The sequence below is a fragment of the Ambystoma mexicanum genome, chromosome 2q (genome assembly GCF_040938575.1).
Source record: "Ambystoma mexicanum isolate Mex_15411 chromosome 2q, UKY_AmexF1_1, whole genome shotgun sequence".
Lineage (NCBI taxonomy): Eukaryota > Metazoa > Chordata > Amphibia > Caudata > Ambystomatidae > Ambystoma > Ambystoma mexicanum.
Window position 1 is genome coordinate 310,823,250 of NC_090924.1, and position 20,262 is coordinate 310,843,511.

A 20,262-nucleotide genomic window follows, 5' to 3' on the forward strand; every position below is an offset into this window, starting at 1 on the left:
GTGAAATCCTGTGAAACAGACAGTGTGGTCCTCTGCAACCCAAAGGTTTCCTGGTCAGAATCTTCCCCCTCTTCATAAATTGAAGATAGTCCAGGGTACTCTGACCTCTGAAATGGTGTAAAACCCATCTCTAAGGCAGAAGGATCCAAACTCGTCATCATTGGGCGAGAAAACATATGAAGATATAATGAAAAATAGACACATAAAACTAGATACAAATTTAGAGAAACATTAATTTTGTAATAAGAAATAAAATAATATAGACAAGGCAAGAAAACTAGACAGACAGAAAGATATACAAAATTTTTTACATTTACTGAAAAATGCAGACAGTGAGGAAAATGAAAACATTTTGTGAAAAATTAAATATGTAGACATGTATACAAAGAGAAAAAGAGCGAGATGGATAGAGGCAAACAGATGAAGAAAATAATAAAGGAAATAGCGGAATTCAAAATGTTTGACATACAGAAAATAAACCAAATATAATAAAAAGAATGCAAACCTTCAAAAAAAAGTGTGTGGTTTTTTTTTAAAGGCCATGTGAGTTTATGAATAACACATTGATTTATTAATAATATATTTTAATAAATGATGCATGAATAAACATTTGGACAAATGTTTATCAACCAAACCAAATCACCTGAATGTTGTTGTTAGTTCTGCCACAATGTCAGACTTTAGAGTATCAACCACAGTTGCAATGTTCTTCGGCATAGCCTGCGCCCAGGCAACATATTAAGTTGTCAGTCAGTGCGTTTCCATTGCCAACACAGTCAAAGTCGGATCTTTCACAAATTGCATCTGCTCTAATAATGTCTTAGCCACCAATCAATTTTTTCTTTTGGTAAACGCCATGTTGCAACGCAGCATACCAAAAGCAACAGCAGTTCTCGCATGTTCCCTACCAACGTTCTCATTGTGAGCATGTACCACTAGCCTTGTAGGGGCCTCCATACCGTCTATGCCAAAATGCAATCTTTTGGGCCTGTACTTTAGACAGATATTATGGAAAACCTCCAAATCGTCAGTATGCCAAAATTCAGTGAGGCCCTTCAAATCTTTGGTCAGTACTTTAGCACAACTATCTTTAGAAGGGGATGTGTGAGCAGGGGAGCTGGACACTAACCACTTTTTCTGACGGTCCCACTCGTTACTCAAAGGTCCATGTTGGTAGCACACATGATAATGTTTGTGATATTTGATGAGTGTTTGTTTGAAGAACATCGCAGCAGTGACTGATACTTTTTCAATAGAACCTCAACTGAACCCTCACACGTTTTCGAACACCACCATACATGGTTGCAAATGGACTGGGACCATTTTAGAATTTCTATAGATCCTTTTTTTACCAGAAGCATTAACTTTCTTGGCCATTGCATGACCTTTCCGATGCCCAACATGCCTGTAGATGTCTATCAATTCTACCTGCAATCCACTTGAATGCAGATGTTCTATTGATTTAACAAAAGCATATTTTTCCATTGCAACAGAGAATGTACATTCTCACAGAGCTCAATATTTTTTGAGTGTCCATATCCTGGAACTATTAAGCACAGTACTTCGAAGAAAATCCTGGTCTGTCCCACTGCCCATCACCAGCAAGCCTGAGAATTTTGCTAGCGAGAGCATTTTTAATTACTACCGGATCAAGATTCCAGGCATGACTTATAGCAGGGAGCAAGTCATCTCTCCAACATTTGAAGTATGCAAATTTAGTATTGAACTCAAGTCCTAAAAAAATTACAGAAACTTGAGTTCTAACTAAATGTTGATCCACTGAATAGAGCACAAGAACACATTATATTTTCTCCAGGTACTTTGCTAATAATGGGTTTAACGGGCCATGAAAATGTTAAATATTCATGCACACAGCTCTCCTTGATCTTCAGGTTGGTTCCAACAACTTCGTGAGTAAAATTAACCACTGGCTCCCCACAAGTCCTCTCACAATTCCCAAAGTAGCATTTAATCTTAAAATCTCAAACAGGCGGGTATCAAATACAATGGGCCTCATTACGACCTTGGCGGAAATCAAAAAACGATGGCGGAAATGTAATACCGCCATTGAATACCGCTCGGTGCGATTATGACCCGTCACCGTAAAGTACGATGCCATTAGCGACACCGTAGTGAACGCCAACGCTAACTGCACCAAGTACGCGCACGCGCGCCATGCAAAACCGTAATTACCACCATGGCGCAACGGTACGCGAATTCTGACCCTAGCGGACATTTACTTAACGCCATCAAGCATGGCGGAAAGTACCATTCCGCCATGGTGAGAATTACGGCATCGTGAACCAACCGTAAATGGCCCTACTGAGTGCCTGTACACCACTCCCTGCCCACATTGCACAACTCCTTGTAGGTGCAATGAAGTTACACAATGCAACCAGTGAAATGTACAAGTCACCCATGCATGCCAACGAACAAATGAATGTAGGGGCTCCAAGTGCCTTGTGAGTGGCCATCCATATTTGGCATGTCACCATTGCCGTACTGATGCAGCACAGGCATGTGAAGGTTCAAGTACAGCAATATGAACTGAAATATGAGACAAAACAACAACAGGCCCCCATCGCTTGACACCAGTGTAAGGCAACATTCAAAGCAGTATCCTGAGGGAGACTGCACCAGCCCTGTACTCTTGCCAGTAAACAAACCAACCATCAGCATAAGCATGTACCACACAAGTTGGCAGAGTGACTGAGCAGCCAGGCTCATCTCAAGAGGGGCCAATGGGAGCTGCAGGGCACAGATGGCACGAATACAGAAGCTATTCCAATGGACATGACCTCAGTCTCCCTCCAAGAAACGCACGCAAACACAGGCACCTGTGACCAGCCATTTTCTGATAATCACATCATTCCACCAATCCACCTGGCTGATCGGCATCTGTTACACAAAAGCTAATCCCCCGCCCCTGAGCATGACATCATTAAAACAGTCATAATGGCAGCCCCTATCCCTGACCTTACTGGGCTTCGTAGGCAAACGCGGCCAGTACAGTACCACGCAACTATACTCAGAAGCCGGAACCCAATGCAGATCTTCTCACAATACATCGCTCCACAAATAGGAATATGCTACATTACTTGCAAAGAATAACGCTACACGGTTAATATCAGAATAAAATTTTAATGCACATCAAAATCACCAAGCCCATACAGCTATTAGGTCATAAACTCCAAAATATTTTTCATTACTGTGGGCTGCATCCGCAATAAATGACCAGCTTCTTCTTGTGTGACGCCCTGTTCCTTCATGGTACACAGGGGCTACATTCACGTTCAAAAAGGCAACATGGAAGCGCCTAGAACCGCAGGGCCGTCCCATTAGGTAGGCACTAGTCCAGCTGAAAGGTTGATATGTTGCTCCTAGCCACTAGTACTGCGTAAGGGCATGTGGCCCATTGGCGATCGTCCCATAAGATCGTAATGGTGCTCCACTGATTAACTCGAAGCAGCAGGTGTCGGGAGTAAAAGCCATCTGCAGGAGTGGCATACAGATGGCAGCGGCAAAAGGGGAGGAGATACCTGTCACCCAAATGAAATGAAAAAGAATAGTATGGGCATCAGAACTTCATTTGTATCACTCACTTCAATGATCACACTAAATCTACAGCCATATGCATGCTAGCCCACTCAAAAGGATAATTTCCACCCAAAAATCACTTGCGAATCATAACTATATAAATCGAGGTGAAAACACTATTACAAACGAGTGTTTGTGTGCATGCGTCTGTTAAAACAGAATCCATTAGATGGGATTAGTAACGTGCATAGACACAAGTGTTTGAAGGCGCGTCGAGACAGGGAGGGTTCAACAAGGGCAGATAGACGATGGTCCCACTATGGCAGCTCTGCATCACATAGCGCAGGGGAAGGGGATAGATTCCAAAAAGCCATGTACATGGCAAACTCTCAATTAAATCATCTGTCCATGCATCCATACATCATTCCCTCATCCCGGTATAAAAACGCCTGATTATTTACTCACATAACATTAGAAATTTCCATTGAGTCTGTGCGTAATGCAGTCTGCAAAATCCACTGTGCTCCAGGCCGGAATTCTAGTGTTGTGAAGTAACATGTATTTGGGAATGTCCTGCCTTATCGTCCACTACGCTATTGCGCATCCCATACTATTCATATCAATCATTGCATTCTCGCCATGGCCCCTGTCCCAAGGACATTAAACAATAGAACGTTATATTTGCAGTCAGACCTGTGGGCGTCTCCTCGCCGCTAGCTGAAAACCGAAAGCGCTGTCCTTCGAATTCCTCATTTGCAACATCACGTCGAAAAGGCATCTGTGACCGCTTGAAATCACAAATTCATCCATGTAGTGCGGCAGTGTGTGAAAATGGCAACTGGCTTCACTCACAAATGGGACGCCCCCCCCCGTTGGTGAACCTCGGTACAGTGCTGCATGAGGGTCCACCGTTAATCGAGTACTACATTCCACTGACCCTTCACAAGTTTGTTCGCGACTGCAAAGATAGTATGTGAAACAATGGGACCAAAGCAGAATGAACATATAAACCAATATTTCACTGCCATCGGGATTAAATACATGATTGTAATAGCAAGATGCCAGCATTGTGTGCGGGACGTGCTCGCCCAAAGGGGATTGCAGCTGGCACAGGTGGAATGAATCACCACAGGTGGAGGCTATACAGCCTGAAAACACATAAATTGCACACCCAACCCCCTCCCACAACCACACCCACTCCAAAATGCTACCGGCAGGACTAGCGATGTTGGCCCTGGGGGACCTGATAGCACTGCAAGTACTCCAACTTCAAGAAGAAGACGAACACCAACTACTACAACAACCGGCCGCACAGAGGAGACGCAGGAGGAGGAGGAGGGCAAGGCAGGGCCAGCAAGGCCCACCAGCACAGCCACTACCACCACGCAGGCCGCCCGCAATCCCATGCCTCTGAGCTCATCCGTTCAACCTCACTGCTGAGCAGATCCACACCCTCTACCGTTTGGACCGGGACACCATAACCGCCATTGTGAACATGACACACGCTGACCTTGTCAGCATGATAGATAGCCCAACCGCCATCCCACCCCTACTGAAGGTGGTGTCTGTACTCCACTTCCTGGCCACAGGCACCTACCAGCACACAGTCGGACAGTTGCATGGCATTTCACAGCCACTGTTGTCACGGACACTATTGCAAGTGCTCGATGCCCTCCTGAAGCACGCAGACGACTACATCTCTTTACCACGCTCGGAGCAGGAGATTACAAACACAAAAGTGGGATTCCATGCACTTGCCGGCATACCGGGTTGCATTGGTGCCATCGACTGCACCCATGTGGAATTGGTTGTCCCACATGCCATGGAGGTCCAGTACCGCAACCGGAAACAATATCATTCTCTTAATGTACAAATGGTGTGCGACTCCAACAGGATCTTTACACATTGTTGTGCCCGATTTCCTGGATCAACCCATGATTCTATGGTCTTGAGGAACTCTACAATGGTCATGATGAGGGTGGGGATGTGGCAGCACCTCAAGGAGTCCGCGAGGCACAGGAGGCCCGTGAAATTCGTCAGAATATCATAGATTCATGCTTCTAGCACTCACGCCTGGTGGCTGATACATGGACACGGGACTTGTGGCACTGTGTGTGTCTGGAACATGCACAATGTGGACTGTACGCCTATAAAGGCCTCGTACACAAAGATCAATGTCCACACATCTCATTGGATGATTATGAAATGTTTATAGCATATGTGAAATTATATTACACACCCCATCGACCCGCCACCCAAGAAAGCCCAACACCCCCCTCCACCCTCCTACCTCCCCCCCGAACACCAGTGTCCAAAGATGCTCATTGTCAGTGGGCAGACGCTATTGCAAGCCCCCTCTCCGGGTATCAGGGGCACCCCTGCCTGTGGAGCGCAGGTTCCTCCCAGATCTACGTTGGGGGCTGCCCTGGACGGAACTTGCAACGGATGATGTCTCTGCCTGCTCACATCCATGCATGTCCCTAAGGGTTTGTGAGAGCTCAGTGAGCACACGGCGCACAGCGGCAAGTTCACCACATACGTCTTTGGACGTCGCATGCAGTTCCCCCCTCAGGCTCTCGGTGCTTCTCTCCATTTGTACCCTTAGTGTCTCTGTACTTCGCTCCATTTGTGCCCTAAGTGTCTCAGTAGATGTTTCTATGGCTGCCTTAGAACCCCCACATTCATCAGCATGCTCCTTGAGGAGCGTGGCCAGTTGCTGCTGTTGCACGATCACCTGGTCGAGGGACTGTTGCCTCTGCTGGGCCATGCCCATTTGCGGTGGTGTCACAGAGGGGCTGATCACCTCATGTTGCCTTGCCACAGGGCTTGTGGGGGATGGCCAGTCGTCGTCTTGTGGGTGCCCCTGCGTGGTATCCTCATGGTGTACGGGATGAAACAAACAGGGGGATTGAGACAGGTCATGGATGGGTCCTACATCGACAGCACCATTTTCTGTGTCGGAGCATGCTGGCATTAATGCAGTGTCACCTATGGTGCTGCTGCCACCAGAAGCAGTGCCTTCTGTGGCATCCATTGGGGGGACCTGTGGTGCTGCTGTTGTGGGCATGCTGGCTGCTGGGGTGCCTGTTGAAGTCCCCTCCTGTGTGCTGCCACTTGATTTGTGCTGCTGCCGTGTCTTGATCCGTGCAGCTGAGGTGGAGGGTCTTTGGCCGTTGGTCTTGGCCCTCTTTGCAGGTGTGCTGGTAGGGGTGTCCTGAAGCTCGTCGTTTGAATCGGACCCTGTGGTGGAGTAAAGGAGGGCGAGCGTTATTTATGGGTCTGTGGAAATTGGAATGGCAATGTATCACATGCATTGGGGTGGTACCTGAGGGTGATTTGGGTCAGGGCCTTGGAGGTGGTTTCATTTTTGTGTGGATTGAGGATGCAGTTGTTTTGCAGCCTGCAGTTAGGGTGTGCATGCTGCACGTGTAGAGGGTGTTTTTAGGATTTTTAATTATTCATGTATTTAATGTGACTTTTAAAGTGCGCTATCAGGCCAATGTATGTGGACGTTCTCCTGGACATGTGTTTCTGTTGCACTATGTGGACACATGGTACTTCACATGATTGGACATTGTGGATTTAGCATTGTTTTATTTGGCCCACCTACCTGATTCTTCGGATGTCTGCACTCCTTTCTCCATCCCTCCGACTCCCTCTATACTCTCCATTCCAATGGTGGAGGCACAGATTTCTTCCCAGGGGGTCAACTTGATGGGTGATTCCGATCCTCCCCCGGTAGCTGTGGCAATGTTACGTTTGGCTGATAGTATGCTCCGTATGCGTATCCGCAAGTCGTCCCATCGCTTTCTGCATTGCTGTGGGTTGCGGGGTGCGGTCCCCACCGCACTTACCCGCTGTGCCACCAGGGCCCATATGGCCTTCTTGTTCGCAAGTGCCGTCCTGGTCATTTGCGTCGAGAAGACGACGGCAGCATTCTCCTGGAGGGTCTCTGTGAGCACGGTGAGTTCCTCATGGGAGAAGTGGACCTGCCGCTTGCGGTCGCACGCTTTTTTAGCAACTTTTCCCATTTTGATTGTTTTAACTAGGGTGGCTGACGGGTTGGGATGTGTCTCAGGGTCGGATTTTTGATGGTTGTGTTGGGATTCTGATTTAATAGGTGTACGGCGTGCTGTTTCCCGTTCCGGCCCCATGTTTTTACTTCCGTTTCCGTATATTTACGGTCACCGTATTTTGCGATTACCGCTCATTACGGTGACCGCTATGATGGGTGGCGGAATTGCACCTAGGGCGCCGTACGACGGCGGTGAGGGGCGTTTTGGGGACATTTCCGCCATGGCGGACTTTGCACTTCCGCCATGGCGTAATGCTCGTGCCCGATGGGTCAGAATTAGCTGCACTTTACTCCATCGTGCAATGGCGTAAACGCTATTTACACTATGGCGGTCAGGTCAGTTACTTTCCGCCAGGGTCGTAATGAGGGCCAATGTATTTAATAGCCACTCGTCCTGTGATGTGGTGCATTCAGTTTTGATGGTGGTGGTGAGTTCGTCCTCACTACCCATAGTGTAGTAAGGGTCTTTCTAATGGATTCTTTCCTCTCACAGATTTCTCATCTATGATAATCCATATCCCAGCGCATCTGTTCTCTGGAAACTTTTCCATCACCAGGGGGTGCAGTGCAGCTCCGTCCAACCCCTTCAATGCGCCATGCGTGGGATATGATGTCGGGGTCTGTATATAGAGGAGCCGCGCCCCCTGACATTTTCCACGCACTCTGTTCGCTAATTGGGAACACGCTTATCGAGGTTAACTATTTTTCTTATCAACACATTGCCTACTCCGTCGAAGGCCTTGGGATTCAAACTGTGTGCGGATTATGGCTGGCAGATGTCTCAGATCCACAGCGATTTTGTCTGTACTGCTTGGGCAAGGACCACAACACCCGTGATTGCGGATCATGCCAGTCCATGCACATGAAGGCCCTCTGGGAAAGGACAGCAAAGATTTTCACCTTCATCCACAAGGCAAAGCAGTGGGGTCTGAAGGCCCTCTGGGAAAGGACAGCAAAGATTTTCACCTTCATCCACAAGGCAAAGCAGTGGGGCACCACAAGGCCAAGGGTGAGGCTCCACAATCTCGGGCGAGGGGGGGAACGGCACTCCGAAGAACAGCCAGTTTCACGCAAGGAAAAGGAGAAGAAGAAAACAAAACATCGGAAAAGGTTGCACTTGCGTAGTAAGTCCTCACACTGCCATTTTCCTTTCTCTTTGAAGAAGAAGAGCCACCGCTCCAGGGATTCGCCTGAGCGGCCAAAAGAAGTACCTTTTCTAACCCAATCCTCCACGCCGGAGGAATTATAGAGTTTCCACCTGAAGATGTTGGATATCTTCGCCAAAGGGCTGACGGCTCAGGTTCCTGTGGCACAGGCGACAGCACCATCAGCTTTGGCTATGGTACCTCAAGGCCCAAATGTCCCTGTTGCGATCCACAGAGAACCCTTTGAGGACCACTCGCGCAAGTCTAAGGGCTCGGGCCTGGACCAGAAGGAGGCTGAGGTTGCTCAGTGCCGACAGGACCTGCCTTTCGGGTGCGGCAAACATGGCACAAGCACCAACTTTGTTGTTACCACCAATCGGCATTGTGGACACTGCAGCTCTGTTGCAATACGCCCCACTCCCTATGGATGCTTTAATGTCCAAGATGTACGACATCTGTGACGTGGCAGGTGACTAGGTTCCTTTTGGGCTGGAACCTCTGGGGACGTGAGGGATTTCCCTGAAGAATTTTACAGGAAAGGTGAGGATATATTGCCACTGGCAGAGGACATGCAGGGGACCAGTGGCCTCGATAACTACCTGCAGTGGAGTTTTTGCCAGCTCCCATCTCAAGACAGCCTCATGCCTCAGGCCGCGTTCCAGTGCTTGATAGCCAAAGTGGCCCGTACTTTGGGAATTGTCTGCCCCATCCTGGTCCAAGGTTCAGTATGCACTTTGTGACATTTTGGACGAGGCTCACAAGAAGGAGACACTCCTGTCCTTCAATGCGGCAGTGGAAGCACCCATACTGGGGACATGGGAGAAACCTGCCTCTGTTCTGGCTGTGGACAGGGACTAGACAAAGAAGCACAGTCCCACTCCATCAGACACAGCTTTTTTCTACTCCCACGCTTTGCAGGAGAGCCTGGTGGTTCAGGCAGCTATGGAGAGCCTGAAGACATCTAGATTCCCATCCCTTCCACAGTACAGGGAGAATAAGAGATTTGACAAATGGGGCAAGAAGGTTTTCGCTTCAGGCAGTCTTGTACTGCGAGCCATAAATGCTTCTTGGCCATGACAACGTTTTCCTTCAGCCTTTGGATGGCAGTGGCAAATGCGACTGAGTACGCCACGGAGGGGGAAATTAGGGATGGTTTCCAATCCCTGATCTCTGATGGCACACACCGGTGGCACCCCAAATGCTGCAATCAGGGCTGGATATAGCGGTCTGTGTGGAAATGGCCATGGCCATTAGCACAGTGGTCAGGTGTTACTCCTGGCTGAGGACATCATGGTTTGCGGCTGATGTCCAAGCTAGACTGTTGGACATGCCTTTTGACTGCAACAACCTTTTTTGAGCTAAGCCTGACGGCGCCCTCCATAAGGTTCAGTCATCTAAGGTGAAGCCAAGTCCTTGGGGCTTGCTGTGCAACAGCCCTCCACGGAGCCATTTGGGCAGGGGCAGACACTTCCCAAAGGTAGGAGGAGAGGTCCCCAAAGAGGTGGCATTGTTACTTCCACTGTCCCCACCACGTCTGAAGACGCCAAACCTCAGTGATGTGTTTTTCCACATGTCTACCAGTGGGGGAGAGGCTTTCCTTGTTCAGCACGTTCGATGCTTGGGCCTTACAGGTCATCCAACAAGGATATTGCCTCCCTTTTCTACAGCACCCCTGGACCACTGTCCTCTGGCCACCACCTTATCTCAGGACCCCATCCTCCTAGAAGAGGTTTGTCAGCTTCTGTCAAAGAACTGGTTCTGCGCTCAGAACGAGGAAACGGGGTATACTCCACCTATTTTCTGGTGCCGAAGAAGGACGGAGGCTTGTGCAGATCTGCGGCTGCTGAACTTGATTCTTCCCAAGGACAAGTTCAAGATGGTTACTCTAGCTCAAATCCTGTAAGACTGGCTGGATTCCCTGGACTTTCAGGATGTCTACTTCCATGTGCTGATTCATCGAGGCAACAGGAGGGTTTTCACGAAGCTGCTGGCAGTGGTGGCGGCTCACCTCAGAAGGAAGGGCATTCATGTCTTTTTCTACCTGGATGACTGGCTCGCTCCCCGGATCTGGTGTCAGAGCACTTACTCCATACATGCACTCTTTTGCACAACTTGGATGCTTCCCTGAACTTCATAATGTCTCAGGTTCTGCTGTCGCAGTCTCCGGTTTATCGGGCAGATTCAGAAACACACCTGTGCAGGTCTTTCTCGCCTGAGGATCTAGTGGCGAATGTCTTTCAGATGGTCAATGTCCACAGCAAGAAGTCTGTGCCTTGGCCTTCTTCACCGGCTGGGCCTCATGGCCTCCTGCATCCTAGAGGTGCTATAAGGTGGTACCGTCGGAGTAGTCTGGGGCATTTAGGTTTGAGAATGGTTCCCAGGTGCGTTCACTGGGAGGGTACCCTTTCCATTCGACCAGATATTGTAGCTGGCCATGTCTGTACCTGGAGTCACATATTCTGGACACTTCGTATTCTAACTGATCACCTATAACCACAGGGGTAGATCTTGGAGCAGTCCGGGAGGACTAGACGTATGGTTTCAACAGAGAAGTGTGAAAAACTGGGTGGATCCTCTTCCAGGAGTCTGGTAGTTTGAGTCGGAAGGCCACTGGGTTAATGATTTCCTTTATAGAAAAAGGCTCATAGTACCGGGGAGCCAACTTATTTGGTCTTAAGTGTCGAGGCAGTAGTTTCGAGGATAGCCAGACCTTATCACCCACTGCATAGGAAGGCCCTGGTCTTCTTTTGGAGTCCGCATAGTGCTTGGTGTTTGTCCGGGCCCTTTCGAGGTGTTCTTTGGCTTCCTTGTGTACGTTGATGAGGGTTTCAATCCAGGAGTCGACTGTAGGCACTGGTGTAGGATGTGGGAGAATGGATGGTAGAACCGAAGGGTGGAATCCTTGGCTGCAGAAGAAGGGGCTGGTTTTGACAGCCGAGTGATCCGAATTATTGTAGGCGAATTCAGCCACGGGTATTAACAGTGACCAATCGTCTTGGACCTTGGTGGTGAAACAGCGAAGATACTGCTCCAGAGTCTGGTTCACACGTTCAGTAGCTCCGTTGGTCTGTGGATGATAACCTGAGGAGAAGGCACGTTGGATTCCTAGTATACAGCATAAGAGTTTCCAGAATTGAGATATGTATTGAGGTCCTCTGTCTGATATGATCTTGCAAGGGAGTCCATGAAGTTGGAATATGTGTTCCAGAAGATTCCAGCGAATTCTGAGGAAGACGGTAGTTTATATAATGGTGTAAAATGAGCCATGTGAGTGAATAAATCAATGGTAACCATGATAGTTGTGTACCCCCTGGAAGGTGGCAATTCCACAATAAAGTCCATAGCAATGAATTCCCAAGGTCTTGTTGGTCTTGTTGGTAGTGTTGGTTGGAGTAGGAGCCCCGCCGGTCTCTTGTTATCATGCTTGTTTTGAGTGCAAACTGCACAGGCTTGGATGTACTGCTGGACGTCAACTTTCATTTTTGGCCACCAAAACTGTCTTTGTATTAAACAGAGAGTGTTGGTGATGCCACAATGTCCTGAATGAAGGTTATCATGACAGAGGCTGGTAATCCTTTGTCGCAATCTCTTTGTGGCGATGACCAGGCCATTATCCTTGAACAAATAACCATCCTTTGTTTTAAGATTCCATCGATTCTTCCCAGTAAACTCCTTCCAGATCCCAGAGGACTGGGTTTGAATTCGAATGTCTTCCAGGAGACTGATTGTTTGGGCTACAAATATTGTGTGGGGAAACATCTTTGGGAAGGATCGATCTTCAAGAGTTTCGTAGTCGGGACGTCGGGATAAGGCGTCAGCAATTATATTATGTGTTCCAGGAACATGATGGATTTGGAACTGGTACTGGGCAAAGAAGAAGGCCCAACGGGTTTGACGACTATTCCGACATTCCAGGGATTGTAGAACTTGAAGATTCTGATGGTCCGTGCGGACCTTTACAGGATGTTTTGCTCCCAGGAGTAGATGAAGCCACTCTGTGAAGGCTTGATGGATGGCTAATAGTTCTTTTTCCAGAACAGAATAATGGGTCTCGCTAGGAGTTAGGGTTCGCGAGAGATAAGCGATGGGGTGTTCTAATTTATCATCAAATTCCTGTTTTAGGACTGCTCCGATGGCGTAGTTGGAGGCATCCGTCTCCACTAGGAAAGGTCGATCAATGTCAGGTTCAGCCAAGATGGGGGCTTGTGTAAACTCCGACTTCAATCGTTGGAACGCTTCATCTTGGGCTGCTGTCCAGAGAAAGGGAGTATCCTTCTTCAACAATGTAATGATCGGTTGTACTATCTCCAAAAAGGAAGGTATGAATTTTCGGTAGAAGTTGGCAAGCCCCAGGAAGGATTGAATCTGTTTCACAGTAGTTGGAACAGGCCAGGATAGAATGGAGTTTACTTTTGAGTGGTCCATTCCAATTCCTTCAGGACTAAGGACAAATCCGAGATAGTGAACAGTAGAGACATGGAAAAGGCATTTCTCAGGTTTAGCCAGGATCTTATGTTCACGTAGCCGCTGTAAGACTGTCTTAACATGTTCTTCATGCTTAACACGGTCCTTGGAGTATATCAGTATATCGTCCAGGTAAACTATGACGAAGAGGAACAGCATATCGGAGAACACCCGGTCCATAAAACGTTGGAAGACCGCTGGGGCATTGGCGAGTCCCAAGGGCATAACCAGGTATTCAAAGTGACCAAAGGGTGTTCTAAAGGCTGTTTTCCATTAGTCACCCTCCTTTATACGGATCAGATGGTAGGCACCTCTGAGATCCAATTTCGTGAAGACTACTGCTCCTCTCACCGCTTCTAGGATATCCGAGATTAAGGGTAATGGGTAGCGGTCCTTGAGGGTGTATTGATTAAGACCACAATAATCAAGGCAAGGCCTAAGCTCCTTGGTATCTTTCTTGGGAACAAAAAACAACGAATCTCCCGCCGGGGATCTGGATGGTCGTATAGTGCCATTTTCTAGGTTGGTATCCAAGTATTCTCGGAGGGCCCTTTTCTCTGGTTCTGATAGGATGAAAATCCTTCCAAAGGGAATCACTGCTGAGGGTTCAGTATCAATAGCGCAGTCTTCAGGTCTGTGAGGGGGTAGGGCCTGAACTATTGCAGTTGAAAACACATCAGTGTAATCCTGATAGGTCCTGGGGACCTGGATAATATTTGAGACCGTGAATGGGCCTTGGTGGTCTGTTAGCGTACCTTCAGAGGATCTTGACGAGGAATCCAGGGATAGACAGTGAGACATACAATGTTCTGAACCAAGAAACAAGGATCCAGCCGCCCAGTTGATGTATGGGTTGTGCTTCTGTAACCAGGGCATATGGAGGACCATTGGATAATGGGCAGATTTGATGATGTCAAATTTGATCACCTCTCGATGATGGTTTATCGAGAGCTGGATCTCTTTGGTTTGTAGGGTTATGGGTCCTGAAGAGAGAGGTCTTCCATCGATGGCCTCTACAGGTTGCATGATGTCTCGTGTTTCATATGGAACGTGGTGGGTAGTGACCCAATCATGATCTATAAATATCCCTATGGCCCCACAATCCACTAATGCCAGAATGGGATAAGCTTCTTTCTTGGACGGCGATAGAAAGGCCTACAAGATCACAAGGTTGTTTTGTCCAGGAGAGTTCAAGGATGGAATAGATGTGGAGCAAACATCTCTCTTCCGAAGCTGTGCTCCATCTAGGATCGGGAGCTGGCGTTTCCCGAACGCCGTGGAGGGGCTAAAGGACATTCTCTCACAAGGTGTTTATCAGAGGCAGAGTACATACACAGCCCGGTGTGAATCCGTTGCATCCTTTCTCGCGGAATCACGTGACAGGACTACTTGTTTTAATGCAGTATTCTTGGCTTTGAGATTCTGAACTTCTGTTGTTAACTCCTGCATGCCACGCATGAGGTCTTGAACTGCAGCCTCCATGTCCGTATCTGTATCAGTTTGTTGGCATCTCAATCTGTCACAGGTTTCCTCCCTTCTCACCCGTCTGTATTGTTTGTTGGAGTTCTTCGATGAAGTCTTCTTTCGCACAGTTCGGGTCTTGTATAACCATGTGCGTAGATCCTCGGGTTCCAGCGTGCGTTCTGCGTCCCATTTCTTGGAAACGTTCAGATGTCGGGGAAAGGTCCAGGAAACGACGAGGAGAGCACTCGGGGGATGAGTGCAAAGGAGATCTGGGAAGCAAACTGAGGGCAAGAAAGGAAAGGATGAAGGAGAAGGAATTTAGGGGACCAGGAATCAGGAATCAAGGAATTCGCTGTACGAACTACGGCAACTCACGTCCGGCTACTGCAAGCGGTAGCGTTGAGACGCGCAGGGCTGCGGGGGTGTGTCAGCTTTGTAGAACGTAGTGCGTACGACGCTGAGACTGGTAAACAGCGTTCCGCGTTCGGCGGCCATGTTGGGAGTACTGCTGAGTGTAGGCCTCTATGGGTCAGGGACCATGAAGTCCAGAAAGGACGCGTCCGATAGTTCATGACAGTAGGCAGACTTCGGCCTCCCATAATGGGAGCTCTGTCAGGGAGTTCAGGGGGAGATCTGGTCTTTTTGGGGAACTCTTCGCTTCCAGAGCCAACAGGAAGTGTAAGTTGTTTGCTACAGGGAATTTCATTTTGGGGAGCTTTGGGGATGCACTGATGGTCGAGTGCAATTTTGACCTCCTTTATACGTTCCAGTCGATCAATGTCAATCCTCTGGTTCTCAGGAGATTGCGCCTGTTCGGAACCATGATTATCCTGATCGCCAAAGACTGTGCCCGGGGAGCTTGGTATCCAGAGTTGCTGGACATGTCCATCTGCCCTCCCTGGTACCTTCCGAGGAGGGTGGACTTGCTGCTCTCCCAAGCAGAATGGCAGGTCCTCAATCCGGACCTCAGCAGCCTGAACCGTCATGCTTGGCTTCTGAGAGGCTGAGATACAAGGAGTGGGACTTGTCAGACCACGTCCTCGATGTGCTCCTTTCAGCTCTGAGGCCTGCTTCAAAATCCATGTATGCAGGTGGTGTACATTTACAATTTGGTGCCGGGAGAAGGACCTGCAATCCTATACCCTGTGCTCTGTCCCCTGTGTTGGATTTCCTGTTTTCCTTGGCCCAAGCGGGCCTACAGATTGGCACAGCAAAGGTTTATGGACCCGATATTTCTGTGTTCAAGAGATCGCCAGAACAAGGCACATTTTTCACAAACCCCAGTGTTATGCAGTTCTTGCAGGGTTTGTGTAGCTAGTTTAATCCCTGCCAGTTTGTGTTTCCGGCATGGGATTTGAATTTAGTTTTAACATTTTGTATGGGTTGCTCCGTTTGAGCCCCTTCATTCCTGTTCTATTAGATTGCTCACCCTTAAGGTGATTTTCCTTGTTGCCATTACTTCCACGAGACAGGGGAGTGAGTTCCAGGCCATGTCTGTTTTACCTCCCTATTTGTTTTTTCCAAAAAGAAGGTGTCATTGAGAGCGAGACCATCCTTTCTGCCAAAGGTGGTCTTGCATTTCCATCTCTCTCAGAAGATCCACCTTCCTGTGTTTTTTCCTCCGCCACACCCTTCCAAGGCAGAGGAACGATTCCATTGGCTGGACCAGGTACAGGCCCTGAAGTTCAACGTCTCGCGTACTAGAGAGGCAAGGAAAGATGGCAAGCTTTTCGTTGGATACGCTGGTGCTCGTGCTGGCAGCGCTGTGACCAATCAGACCCTGTCCAGGTGGTTTATTATCTACATCTCAGAAAGCTATGATCTGGCTAGGAAGGATGTGTCTTAGTGTCTCAGAGCAGATTCTATCAGAGCAGTGGCTGCCACCTCTGCCCTGCAGAGGGGAGTCCCTGTCCTGGACATTTACCAGGTGGCAACGTGAGCATCTCTGCACATGTTCTCTAAGCATCACTGCTTGGATTTCCTTGTGGGCCAGGATATCCGCGTTGGTAGGGCAGTACTCTAGAGTTTTCTGGTTTAGCTGATGTCCTTGCTTCATCCCTCCTCCAGATTTACATACTACTTTCGGAGTCTATCATAGATGAGGAATCCGTTGCAGGAAAGAATCCATTAGAAAAAAAAAATGACTTGCCTCTGAGTAATGTTCTTTCTGATGGATGTTCCTGCCACAGAAATCTCATCGCCTTCCCTACCTGCCCTTCTTGTGGCAAGCTATTACACTACCAGTTCTACAGTCTCTCTTTGCTTCAGAGGGCTAGGGAGAAACAGTGGAACTGAATCTACATTGGCCCCGGTGTCCTATCCGGTGCGGGGCATGTAGGGGGGTTGTATGGAACTGACGCAGAGCCGTACTGCAGCCCCTAGCAGCGGAAATGTTTCTAGAGAACAGCTGCACTGGGATAGGGATATCATAGATGCAGAATCAATGGCAGGAAAATCTTTCAGAAAGCACATTACCGAGAGGAAATTATCTCTTTCAATGAGGTTGTTGTAATTGGAATTCTATGTTTGCTTCTCCTCTTTTGAGTACTGCTTTAATATGCTTTCAAGATATTGCATGGTACACTTGGGACTGATGGAGAGGTAGAAGTTACAGTTACTCTTAAAAGTTTTAGCATTGACTCTCTGAAAGAGTTGCCTGCTATCTGTGCTGTTCGGTAAAAGGGGAAAGTTGGAAAATTGAAACTGCCCAACAGACATTGTGAGCAGACTTGGGGAACCGTTTGGCTATTATAGTTTCCCATCATTGGGGAGTAAGAGTATTCACAAAGAAACATGCATATTGTTAAATTATGTGAAAAGCCATGTACAATATGTGTAATATCTTTTGTCATTACTCTGTTTGCAGGACTACCAGCATCAGGAGCTTTGGCGTGTACGAAAATCCCCATTGCCCACTACGTTTATCAAACTCTCATTAGCTGCCTAATGACAACATTTGTGACTACATTCACCCACTTCTAATGATTTATATGTGAAATAATTATCCAGTTCAACTGAAAAAAGATTGTCCTACCTCAAAAATGTGCATAAATATCCTTATCACAATTGAATGAACTACTAGTGTGGCCCTCTCTTTTGTATCTATTTACACTACGAAGGAACCAGTAACAGAAAAAGCCAGTCTATTTTTACTGTTTTCTTTTGTACATTGGAGACACAACATTTGCATGGTAAGGCAACCTTAGCAATTAGGGTCAGACAGCCTTTGTGATGATATATGAGCTGAGTACAAGTAAGATAAAAAGCGCTCATTGCTTTGTGCCATTTACAGTGTAACATTATATAACTGCATATTTTGTACACTCTCTCTTCTGTGTAACTTAGCACTGTGAAATGAACCATCATGATTGCAGGCAATTTATATAGTCTTTGTTGTTGTTTTATCTTTCTTTGTGGCTGCACATGCGAAATGGAAAAAACAGTGCAAGAAAACACATGTACATATGTTAAGAATGTGTTAAATGTGTTTGTTTTCTTGTGGAAAATGTAAGAAAAGTATATAATTAATCTATTCCGCTTGGAAATGACTATTCTCTGATGTGATAGCCTCCGGCAAAGGGACTGTAGCTTCTATTTCTTCCCAATCCAGAAGGCACCCCCATCAGCAGAACAATTGACTGCGGTTCGAGAGTAATCTGCATGAAGAAAGAAGCTATTTCATGAGCAAAGAATGTGTGAAAGTGATATTCTACACTAACAAACATTTGTATTGTGTTCAACTGCTTTTCTGTCTAAATGTTTATGGACTTTATACATTTATCTGCACTTTACATCTTTTTGAATGACCAGTCCTTCAGACCCCATATATATGTTGACACGCATTTTGAATTTCTCAAATCTACAGTTCAAATTGACTTTCTTGGAAAAGGCCCTGATGTAAAATAAGCAAAGGTCTACCTTTCTCTTCTGCACAGAACATCTGCCACTTGCAGTTCAAGCTGGGGGCATGTCTCAATAGAACAACGATCATTAGTCCTGTAACATCGTTGGTTAGATACACCAATCAGGCAGTTCACACCAGTGATGTTGGTTTTCCGGTAGTTCAAGAATGTCCGTGAAGATGTGGTCAGGAGTCAGTGATGCCAATCAGAATAGCAATTAATGTGTTGCTCAGTTGCGACATAGAAGAAAACATTTACACATGCAAATTTGATATCACTACATTGGTGAGGTTCCTTGCCTTGTAATTTGGCAGTTTTGTATAAATAAAGGAGCAGGTGTCCCTGCAACGGTCATTTAACTATTTATGATCTTGCTAAAGCTGTAATCAACCAAAATGATATCACTTTATTTGTTAAGAAATATTCATGCCTGCATAGCTGTGATGGACACTGCTTGAGAGTTCCTACATGTGTATTCAGGGGGTATGCCTGTGAGAGTACCCAGTTACAGTACTTTCCACAGCACAACTGTTTAAGAAGCATTGCCATGAAAATGTTAACAATGCAGCCTCTGCAAATATTTAATTGTACCGTGCATGAAGATCACAGGCATGTAACTGTCCAGTTAAGTCTTGGTGCAAATTGGACAAGTTTCTTTGTGTACAGAAACATTTTAATATGTTTTGCTTAAGTAGAGAAAGTATTCCTTCATAATCGATATGGTAACACCCAATTTATTAGAAAAAAACTGTCTGTATGGATGTTTTGTTCGATTTGGGTGCTACCGTTATGGTCGCAGATGCAAATACCGAACATGAGATGCAGGGGCTCTGGGGGTGTCCCCCGCTCCCCATGTTCGGTATTTTGATGGGTTGAAGGTACGGGGTCCCCCGCATCCTTAACATTGGCGTCGGCAGACAAAAATTGCTTGGGCCCCTGTTTTTAATGAACGGTCTAAAAAGGGGGCCCAAGCAGTTACACTGTGGGCAGTCCACCCGCGAACAAAACGTTGGTAGGCAGACAACCCAGATCCATCGATATTGGGGTACAGGATCCCATAATCATCCTTAATCTCAATTACTTAATGAAAATTATGAGACTATTTCCAATCTTCAACTTGTAGCAACATAACATAGACATCTTGTTCTAACTAATACCATGCACTACATTGAGGTATCCCCAGGCTGGGAGCAGCCATGAGCATTATGGGAACCCAATACAATTATACAAAGTATACCCTTTTCAGAAATATGAGAATTCGAGTGTGCTAAATGTATGATTACACTGAAGGCTAGTTAAGAAGAGTCAGTATTTTGGATTTGAAGTACAATCCTTGTGTGTTTCTTTAGCACTTGAATGTGTTACGTGTATTTATCAAAAGAGAAAAAAATGTTTTTTACAAGGCTGTACATTACAAAGTATATATAATATATTTACATGAATAAACTTTTAATTCACATCAAATGGGTGAATTCTTACAGAAAAGGAACAGATGACACTAAACAAGTATTAGCAATGCCATTTGTTTTGGCTTGTGTATAGGCCTAAATGACCATAAAGCAAGACAGGGGTCCCTGTGCTGCCGAGGTCTTGGTGGATGTTGTTCTTGATATGCTTTTGTTCACAGGAAAGTTCACTGGGGGCAACGGTCTAACAAGTTAGCTCGACTTGAACT

At 46.9% G+C, this 20,262-nt stretch overlaps 1 protein-coding gene across 1 annotated transcript in view; it reads left to right on the top strand.

Annotated features, from left to right (window-relative positions):
- The window catches only part of LOC138568695 (uncharacterized), a 1,243,988-nt gene extending 1,223,937 nt beyond the window's left edge, over positions 1 to 20,051 (top strand). Inside the window, exon 92 of the mRNA XM_069646472.1 lies at positions 17,552 to 20,051. Within this exon, the coding sequence (XP_069502573.1) occupies positions 17,552 to 17,667 (116 nt within the window). The 3' untranslated portion in view covers positions 17,668 to 20,051. The remainder of the gene's footprint in view (positions 1 to 17,551) is intronic.
- Positions 20,052 to 20,262: the final 211 nt, after the last annotated feature.